This window comes from Thamnophis sirtalis, unplaced genomic scaffold (assembly GCF_051295495.1).
Source record: "Thamnophis sirtalis isolate CommonGarterSnake01/CBP01778 unplaced genomic scaffold, rThaSir2_p1.2 scaffold_6, whole genome shotgun sequence".
Classification (NCBI taxonomy): Eukaryota; Metazoa; Chordata; class Lepidosauria; order Squamata; family Natricidae; genus Thamnophis; species Thamnophis sirtalis.
The window spans coordinates 102,407,740-102,418,360 of record NW_028261386.1 but is presented as its reverse complement, the minus strand read 5'-3'; the positions used below and the strand labels follow the sequence as shown (position 1 = coordinate 102,418,360).

At 40.1% G+C, this 10,621-nt stretch overlaps 1 protein-coding gene across 1 annotated transcript; it reads right to left on the bottom strand.

The window, feature by feature from the left end:
• Window positions 1-467: 467 nt before the first annotated feature.
• Window positions 468-7,341, bottom strand: LOC148045143 (amine sulfotransferase-like). The gene is made up of 7 exons (XM_087718608.1): window positions 7,268-7,341; window positions 6,813-6,962; window positions 6,067-6,275; window positions 5,106-5,232; window positions 3,428-3,522; window positions 2,504-2,684; window positions 468-763 (listed from the first exon to the last, which is right to left on the bottom strand). Exons 1-7 carry the CDS (start codon window positions 7,296-7,298, stop codon window positions 603-605), a joined length of 954 nt encoding a protein of 317 aa, XP_087574734.1. The 5' UTR covers window positions 7,299-7,341; the 3' UTR covers window positions 468-602.
• Window positions 7,342-10,621: the final 3,280 nt, after the last annotated feature.

Here is a 10,621-nt window from a genome sequence, read left to right as displayed (position 1 = left end):
TTCATGTTATCAAATGTAGATTTATCCACCATATCATCCACCTCCTTTCAAGTTAGTTCTCTTCCTAGGAAGTTGCATAAAGGGACAGGAGCCACAGGACCTGCCTTCCAAGCACCTCTACTGCAAAGGGAGGCAGAAAACTTTGGCTTCTCTCTGCCGCAGCATTCAACATGGCTGCTTTTCTCCTTCTTGGGCTCAGGCACACAGAGCAAACATGAGAAGGAGGCGAGAAGCAGCCAGGTTGAACACTAGAAGACTTGGCCAAACTTTTCAATGGGTTCTGTGGTTTGGGTGGGTGTGGCTTGGTGGAATGGTGTCGCCCCAACTTGCCGTACTCCCACTCAGTCACATGAAGCCCTCCACCAAGCTCCACCAAGCCACACCCACTGAACCGGTAGAGAAAAAATTGAAACCCAAAACTGCTCAGGTAGCTATGGAAATCTAAATCAATAAACGAATGCTGTACAATGTTTAAAAATAATGAAGAATTTAATGTTACTCTGCCCTATGGTCCCTGCAGAGTGGAGAATTGAAAATTACAAGATTACATAAAGACCATTCTTGGAAGATCATCTCTGATTCAAGCCATTTGAAAGTTTATATCACACATTATTTTCATCCACTGAGCTGGAAATAGGCTCTGAATCCTCCTGAATATCCCAGCAGAACTTGAAGGGCAGCTTTTCCATTCTCTCCTTAAAGACACGGTCAAACCTTTCACTCTGGGCAACAGTCAGGTGGTTCTTCCAGTCCCCAATAGTGCCTGGGAAACAATGGTTAAAAATGTCAACAGTTTTTGTATTCATTTTATCTAGAGGCTATTTATGTCATCCTGTCACCAAAATGGTCATTGTTATGCATTTTTCTGTGACTAAGTTTGTGTTTGAATGTATATACAGTCATGTAAACAGGACATATACCCTGCTTTTGTTCCATGGTTTTTTTGTCTGAGAACATAGTAAAAATCTGCTCCTTAGCAGTTCTTAAAAGTAAGTAAATACAACCTCAGATGAACAACATGACATTACACCATGTCATGATTTGTTTTTGAAAAAGAAAACCAAAATGGAGAAGCTGTGTATGTAAAACTTAAGATTCAATAATTTTGGATGAATTTTGGCCCACTATTCTTTACAACATGGCTTCGGTTAACTGAGGTTTCTGAGCATTTGTTTATGTACAGTTCATTTCAGGTTTCACTGTAGCATTTCAATCAGGTTATGGTGTGAACTTTGATTGGGACATTACAATACCTTAATTTTTCCTTTTCAGCCATTCCATGGTATTTTTGCTGGTGTGCTTAGGGTCATTGTCCTGTTGCATGACTCAGTGTTGGCCAATCTTTAGCTGTCAGACTGCTGGCTTCACATGTGACTCTGGAATGCTTTGGTATTTAGGGGAGTTGATGGTCAACTCAGTGACTGCAAGGTGTCCAGGCCCTGTGACTACAAATCAAGCCCAAATCATCCCCCCTTTACCACCATTGTTGATGGTTAGTATAAGATGTTTGTGCTGATATCCATGTTTGGTTTTTGCCAAACGTGGCACTTTTTATTGTGACCAAACATCTCCGCTTTGGTCTCATTCGTCCAAAGGACAATGTTCCAGATGTCTTGTGATTTGTTCAGCTGCAACTTTGGAAACCAAAGCTGTGCTGCAATGCTGTTTTTAGAGAGAGAGAGACCTCTTCATCACTGTAGTCATGGAATCAATGGTCTCCCAGTGAGGTTCTAAATGATCTTGAGTTCACCCAGTTGGTTCAATGCTTAAGAGAAATGATTGATTGATGGCTTTTTGATCATTGGATAGGTCCCTGCAGGTTTAGAGGAGACAGTTCAAAGACTGGAGGACAGTGCATTCATATGTCGGAGAGACTTTTTTCAGGTTGATAAGTAGATTATCCTTTCCAGGTTGAAAGGATTAGTCAGTGACATCACTGTTTCCAGGGAGATGCCCCGGGAGAGGTGCTCCTTTCAAGTTCCCAACAAGGTGCTAGAGTGAATGACAGGAGCTCACCCCACCATGCAGCAGCACTCGGGCTTCAAACATGGGCTTGCTAACATTCAACCCAACGTCCTAACCATGTGACCCACCACACTCCTGGTGGGGGAGATTACCCAAGGTAGAGAGTGAAGAGGTTGTGTCTCCACCATAGTAAAGTGGTCAGAATGAGCTAAAACTATTCCACTCCCAAAGAATCATTAGATTGTGCAACCAACAGAATGATCATTGAAACAGATTGGATTACATCCACACCAGAAAATTGTTTGGGTGAACAGGAGAACACCAACATTGGCACAACTAAGAAAAGCTTAGGGCTGCCTCAAATGTAGGCTGCTGATGAGGGAAACACAACATCATGGAGAGACAGCAGAAAGAGAGACTGTTGGGACATATCCATACCACTTTAGAAAGCACCTTTGAAGTGAAGGTGACAACCCTGGTTTCAGATGAAGCCTGGCACATTCCAAAAGCCCCAGAGTGTGAATTATTAGTAATCTACCTTTGCGAAGAAAGTTTCCTTTGCTGAAATCTAGAATCTCAGGAGGCATTAACGTGTAGTTTGCTCTAGAATCCACTTTCATGTTATCAAATGTCGCTTTATACACCACCTCATCCACCTCCTTTTCAGTTAGTTCTCTTCCTAGGAAGTTGCATATTTTCAGTACAGAACTTCTCAAATCCTGTAATTTGATAGAGCTTTATATTAGTTCATCTATAACAATGGAGAAAAAATTGGAATTTTTTGTTTATATCTTTGGGAAATTCTCAAGATAATTTCTTCGTTATAAAGTATCTTGCATATTAAACTTTAATTATTTTCCTACTGAAAAAATTACCTTGAGATAAAGTAATTTTTAAAATGAAAACTACATAGAAACAATATGAATGAATTAAAAAAAGAAATGCTTCTTTGGGACTTCTGGTGAATGTTTTCATGTTTTCTTGGCTGCATCAGAGGGTGGCCAGTTCCCAAGCAAGTTTAAAAAATGCCTCTCTTACAAATGCCCTTGAGTTGAGTCAATCTCTTAGATATAGATCTATAGTTATAAATATAGATATTCATATTGATATTCATATATATTTACATTTATACTTATAATTATAATGCAATGCAATACAATACAATACAATACAACATAATATAATATAATAGGCTCTGGCTAAGATTTTTCTGATTGCAGGTACATTGTGCTAATTAGATTTTCCTTTTCTATCAAATAAGTCTATCAAAAATTAAATCGGCTTTCTCTTGCTGAACTCGTTTAGCAGTTCTCTAGGAGATCACAAAAATAACCAAGATTGGCTCTGTGTTCACCTCTGCTATTCCCCATTGGAATAAGTTATTATCACATCCCATCATTTCCAAAGTTTTCTGCACTAAATGATTGTTCATATTGCAATACGCAACACAAACACATCTTACCTTTTTCATTTCTTCATAAGACAGGAATAGAATATTGAAATCACCCTTATGAGCAGACCAGCCTTCTATATGGTCTAGCCATGAACTACAAACCACTGATAGGAGAGAAATAAGTTACATATAAAGATTATTGCTTGAATTTCCCCCACAACTTTATGATCCTTGTGGGTCTAAAGATCAAGGCATGATAGCTTAAGAAGAGGCTATGGTAATATTTACACAGTAATTTACATAGAAATTCAAAACATGAACTGTAAAACACTGATAGGTTCATCTCGGTCATGCAATGATCCAGCTGACCATCTGTGTCAGGGATAATAATAACAATAGCACTTAGACTTATGTACCGCTTCATAGTGCTTTTATAGTCCTCTGTAAGCGGTTCAGAGTCAGCATATTGCCCCCAACAATTTAGGTCCTCATTTAATCCATCTTGGAAGGATGGAAGGCTGAGTCAACCTTCAGCCTGGCCAAATTTGATCTGCCAAACTGCTGGCAGTCGGCAGTCTACAGAAGTAACCTGCAGTACTGTATTGTAACCACTGCGCCACCTCAGCTCTTTCTACATTATTCATGCTTGAGTTTCCTCCATTGTGATCCTGGTGGGCCTAAAAATCAAAGCATGAGAGCACAACTGAGGGGCTTCCCTAACATCACTGAATGTGGAGAGGACAGAGAAAAAAATGAGAGTAACTAATGTGATTGTATCCTCCAACTTGTTATGGGGCAAGTTTTGTCAAGATGCTGCTATATTCTTTTGTTTCTTTGATTTTTCTTATTTGGAACTTGGGGGCAATCTGGTCTAATTTTTTTTATACTTCTTCAAATATTCAAAAAACTAACTCTGGTTATCTCTTTTCTATTTCCAACCCTTAAATCGCTTCCTGTATGATATCATTTGAGTATTTGGTTCTTTAACTAACATTCACCTTTTAAAAACTTCAAATATTTAAAGAACTAACTCTGGTTATCTCCTATCTCTTACCCTTTAGCGGCCTTACAGAGTGCTCCTAGGGTCTGGGGGGGGGGGGGCAAAATTGAACAAAAAATTGCCTGGTTTTTGCTTATTTCTGCCCTCCCCAGCCCCCAGCAGCACTCTGTATGCCTCCTAAAGGCGATACATGGCCACTTCAGTGAAGGGGGCGGGTTTTCAGGTGGCAAAAAATGCTGTATTCAGTGTATGAAATTCACCCAGATTTCAGGCTCTTTTTTGAGGGAAAAAGGTTTGTCTTATACTCTGAAAAATATGGTAGTTTGGAGAATCAGTAAATTCCACCTCTAACTGGCTCCCCCGCCATCTATTCTCTGCCTCTTGAGTCCCAGCTGAATGAGAGGGAATGGGGATTTTGCCATAACCTTCCCCTGGAGTGGTGTGGGAATGGGGATTTTACTGTATACTTCACCTGCCATACTAACCACGCCATGCCCCACCCATCAAGCCAAGTCCACAGAACTGGTTGTTAAAAAGAATTGAATCCCACGACTGCACACTTCCTACTATAAAATATTTGGGTAGAGTTTGGACAATTTACTGGACGAGTATAGAGAATCATTATTTCTTAGGTAAGGAGAGAGAATGGATTGTTTGCTCTTGGTAGGAAATGGATTGAAATATATTTATAGTCTTTTATCCAAAGCAAAAATGGACAAAACATTGTCATGATCAAATTCTTCTTACCTTTGCCAGCCAAAAACTTCTCAAAAAATATATTGAAGTTTTTTGGGGTTTCTATTTGGACTGATACTTTGTGAAAATGGTAGCTAGAAACCAAGACATCCTTTGGATTTCTAAATACATAAACAATCTGTAAGAGAGCGATGATAATACTTAGTCAAAAAACCCAAGAAAAAACAAGAAAAAAAGACAGATTGACAGCATAGGTCACAGACAGTTCATCAAGTAACTCTCATACATTCATCTAACAGGCTCCATTCTATCACGGGATCCCAAAGCTCATTAGCAAAACCATGTTTGAGAGCCTCCCAGCAGACCACCAGGACTGGGGCCAACCTTGACTTGGGGGAATGATTTTCCATATGGCAGACAACACAGAAGAAAAGGTTTTCCTCATGGATCCTGCCTGACAAATCTCCCTAGCTGATGGGACCCCCACATGCCTTTACTGTTGGACTTGATGCAATGCATAGCTGCAACAGGTGAGGAGACGTCCTTCAAATAACATGTTCCCAACTGATGAAGGGGTTTAAACATCAAAACCAACACCATGAATTGAATGTAGAAGCAGTAGAAGCAGACTGGTTAGCAATGTACTTTGGTATTTGAAGGATAAAAATCCCTCAACTTGACATCCTCCAGATATGTTAAGATAGCAACTGGACATCCAAGTGTTATGATCTACCTGGGTGTGTCACTTTGGGAAAAATAAGTTTATGGGGTTTGATATTCAATTTGGTTGTTAGTTGTTTCTGCTGGGCATCACCTTGTGATATTAACACTGTTTTGGGTGTGTTTTTCCCCCTCACACTTCAGAATTTGCTATTCCAACATATCGGAACAATGTAATATTTGTTTCTGTACTCTTCCCTATTTGTTAATAAAACATTCAGATGCAGAGCTAAATGAAATGAATGCAGGCAGCTACCCACATTAGCTCACAAGTTAACAAAACATGTCCTACTTTTCCTCTTCTTTTTCGTAATCCTTTGGGTACCAAATAGTAGGGCAGATGGGAACAAATGACACGAGGTGATGGGCGACTAGGTAAATCTACATGGAATACATTATACTCCAGACCTGGTGCTCGGTCAAATAATGTTATATTTTCAGTTCCATCTCGTTGACCTTCATACACAATCATGCTGACAATATTCTGAGTCCATATTGTGCCTGCAAATAAGGAATAATTAAATTAATTCACCTATCATTATTTGGAGAAAGTTGAACATGCAAAGCCAACCTTCCTATCAGGGAGAAGAACAAATGTTTCAGAGATGCATAAGGACAATCAACTCTACTAAAATTGATAGATGAAGCTGACGGATGGATGGATGAGAAGAGAGTAGCTATTAATTTAAACATTTATTTCTATCCTGCCTTTTTTAGTTTTAGAACTAACTCAAGATGGCAAACATACCTAGTACTTCTTCCTCCTCCATTTCCCTCACTTCAGCCTTGTGAGGTAGATTGGGCTGAGAGAGAGTGACTAGCCAAGTTTACCAATGTAGCCAATGTGGAGTAAAATATAAAGGATGAAAGTAGGGGTTTAGCAGCTTATTTTCCCTACATTTCCAGCTTCTTATAAAATGTGAAATGTTAAAATATTTTTATAGAGCAACAGCGTCACAGCAACCAAAACACTGAGGAACTGAATAACAACATTGGACACAAGTTTAACTCTTTCTTGGAAGACATCTTTGAACTTACCAGATTTAGGATATGTGATTACGAATATATCATCATCTCGGATTTCAAAACTGTCCAGGGAATCTAAATTTTCAGGTGAGGATGAACCAGTTAGAAAATAGAGTCCTTTGTATTTATACAGGAACTCATCCTCTGGCTCCATTTCTTCAACTGTTGATGTAATAATAGAGCAATTATCAATACTTCCTACATTTATGGTCAATATTGTATTAATACAATTCTTTAAAAATCATGAATCCTGCTAACATAAAGGAAAATTATATGTGTGTGTGTGTTATTAGATTAGTTTCCTTAATTCATTCATTAGTTCCATGAACTCAATTTTCATTGATAAATGTTTTCATTGCAAAGAGTAAATTTGCTGTTCTTATTGGAATCTAAAAATTCTGTGTAGAAGAGAAAGTTTTAATTACAATGTTAAAAACATACTAATTTCCATTCTTTTCTTACCTTACCTTTTCTATATAGACTCTGACAGTCACTCATGTCATATCCTTAAGCCAGCTTATTTGCAATAGTTTGTCAATGTTCTTATACTCCAGTAGAGTGCGCAAATATTTAAGAAGGCTGATCTTTAGTCAATCATTGTGTCAGCAGAACTTCTGTATTCCAAAATGAGCAAGAGAGGACATCGAACACGATTGAATAATAACCTAATTTGGAAATGTAAAACGGGTCAAGGGGAACTTTCTTAGCTGATGTAGACTTGTATCACTCTTGTCTCACTGTATCCATAAATTTATTGAAGTGTTGCTGTAAAAATCAGTATGTTTTAAAAATACAAAAGCACTTCTGATTTACATGCCAGTATTTGTAATGTATCATTGTATGAAAAATTATGGATTTACCAGTAGATGAAGCCAGAACAATGTTATTACATTGTTATTTTCATAGCTAATTCCCAATCCCAATTTTCATATTTAAATTTACATAAGAGTTGTTAGATTATTTTCCCCCTCCAAAGGGAACAGTACCTCATTATGGGGGAAACTCCTACATTCTCTGTCTAAGAGCTCTGATGAATAGTACAATCATACCAGAAAAATCTTAGCTGAAAAGTCACCTAAATCTGTTTCATGAAAATCCATTGAATGCAGTGAGAATATATAATTAGAATTTCACACCGAATCGACTGTCAGCCGTATGAACAAGAGTTGCATTGCATACTGTGGCTTCTGAGTAGTCACTGAAAAATGTGCTAAAAGGTTTAGAGGTCAGCTCCCAGAGAGCTACTAGAAGTTAACTGAAAGAAAGAATTAAGCGAAAGAAGAAAGGAGAATATTATATATACATAGAAAATGAAAGTTTTGGGAGGCCTAGTCAGGTGCGGGATAGAAAAACTTCAGCAACCGGTTCTCTGTTTGAGTGCTTGGGGAGCATGGTCATGGGGAACATGGCATACTCAGCATCCTACACCAAGGCGGCGGGGGGGGTGTTTTCGCCTTCCATAGGCTTCAGAGGCTTTCCTTGAGCCTCCAAGAGGGTGAAAATGGCCTCCTGTGGGCTCTGGAGACCCTCCAGAGACCAGAAACAGGTCTGTTTCTAGACTTCTGGAACATCTGGGAGGCCTCGTTTTTGCCCTCCCAAAGCCTCTGTGCAGGATTTGCACTGGCATCCAAAACAGGCCGTGTCGAGACCCATGGGAGGGGTGGAGTGGGATGGGCAGGGCCAGCCAATTCTTTCAATTATCGTTTCTGCAAACCAGATGTAAAATTAACATCCAGGTTGTCAAACCCATCCGAATCGGCTGAATCCCACCCCTAGTGGGATTCAGGCCTAGTGTGGTTATTGTGTAATCGGTACCGGGAAATATATGTTTCAGGCTATGCAAGGAAAATTTTTATTGTGCAATGTTGCAATCTTTAATTGAACTACATGACCTTGATTTGTGTGGACACTGATGACAGCTTTTTTTCTGCAAATGCAGCCAAGTTCAATACATTGGGTTAATAATTGTCACATTGTTGTCTTTCCTAATTTTGTGTAACTGCTGATTTATTCAAATAGATGCTGGCAAATTTTTAGATGGCACTTTAAACTTTATCAGTTCAGATACAATGGTTGCACAAACATTCTGACCAACATAATCAATAAGGGATCAGAGGGCCATGATAATTTCTATATTATTGTCAGCTTCAGGGATATTTTCATGGAGAAACTTGATGGGATCTATACTAGAGGTGGTATTCTGCCCTTTCGCCCGGGTTCAGATGAACCGGTAGTGGCAGCAGGAGGCTCTGCCCACCCACCCAGACATCATTAGGGACAGGCAAGTGCGCATGTGCTCCCGGTTCCAAAGTGGTAGTGAAGGGTTTCATGCCTGATCTACATCATTGTGAATGTGGAGGTGATTTGGGTGTCAGCCCTGCAGTGGTTCCTTTAAGAATCTTTGGCCTGCCACACTCTTATTAAGGGGGGGATTTAGCAAAGGGTAGAATGTGTTGTTTTCAAAATAAAAAATTCCTTCCTAGAAGCTCAAGGTCATCTTTTGTCTCCCAAACCTTTACACCTGACCGGAACCAGTTACGCGTAGACGCCAGCGTGGAAGAAGAAGATTGGACCATGTGATGGACTGTGGGTGTGGGGGCAAGATCATGAACTTTTAACTGGGTGGGATTCTGATGTAACTTCCAGAATTGGAATCCCATAGCACTATGCCAACATGCCTGCTTTATTAAATTGGAACTTTAAGCATAGTTTTGGCTTTGACTCTGATTTAATTTTACTTGGTATTTGGAAAGCTGACATCATTCCGACTTTTGCCCAACTGATGGGTGTGGGTCAACGGAGGGGCTTAGCACCCGCAGCAGCAAACCAACAAGCTGCCCCTTCAACCACCAGCGGCCCTTTCTCCCACACCCCCATGGTTCCGTGCAACATTTGATGGGTCCCCAGATAAGATGGCTTATTTCCTGAATCGAGTATGGGCATACGTTAATCAAGTGGGGCCTCAAAACCCATCTGATCGAGAGTTAATCCAAGAGATAGCAGAGGGGGTGAAGGAAAGGGGGCTGCGCAGTGGATAGCGGAGCTCCATTAGGAAGCGGCTCCTGAGCTAGATGATATAAATGGGTTCATCCAAATGATGCGCGCCAGGTTTTGCGATGTGGCCCAAAATGTGGATACTGAAGACCAGATCCATGAATTGCGACAGACCAGTCATCCCATGAAGGAATTAGTTTGGGAATTCCAGAGAATAGCTGGGAGATTACGCTATTGGCCAGACCCTTGGTCTACACATTCAAAAAAGCCTTAGATCCCAAACTGAAAGAAGCTTGTGCCGTAAGGGGGATCCTGGAACGTCTCCAAGATTGGTATACCACTGGACTTCAGTGGCGGGGGGGGCTGAGGGAGCTTGTTGTTCTTAACAGCTCTGCAATCTTGGCTGCGTTAAACTGTCTAAACAGCAATTCATCAGCTGTTTGGCAGTTTGATTACCTCTTTTTCAGGCTTAGAAGAAGAAGGCGAGTTAATTATGCTTGGGCACTGCTGCAACTAACCTTCCCAGACTATAAATCTGGGACGGGGGGGGGGGGCACCCGATAGCATAGTATTCTCTGCGTCAAGAATTTCTTCTGCTTTTATCTGCAGAACAAAGGCATCTGCCCATCCTCAGCACAAAGTTTGATTTATTGCTGATTCCAGAATGGGCAGAACTTTTACTCGTGAACTCCTAATTGTATGTATAAATCCTTAGCTTCATTTTTAAAGAATTCCTTCTGATAATTTATTTGCTAAAGAGACACACAAAATGATGCTGAGCAGCTTTGTAGCAGGGGTCGGGCTTTGAAAATATTTTTATGGAGCTC

Excerpts from the sequence above, each read along its gene's own strand:
- LOC148045143 (XM_087718608.1), bottom strand. The coding sequence starts at position 7,298 with ATGAGTGACTGTCAGAGTCTATATAGAAAAG. Across the intron at positions 5,233-6,066 it reads TACGAAAAAGAAGAGGAAAA|ATTGTTTATGTATTTAGAAA; the intron begins GTAGGACATGTT and ends GCTCTCTTACAG. Across the intron at positions 3,523-5,105 it reads GAAGTTTTTGGCTGGCAAAG|TGGTTTGTAGTTCATGGCTA; the intron begins GTAAGAAGAATT and ends CTCTCCTATCAG.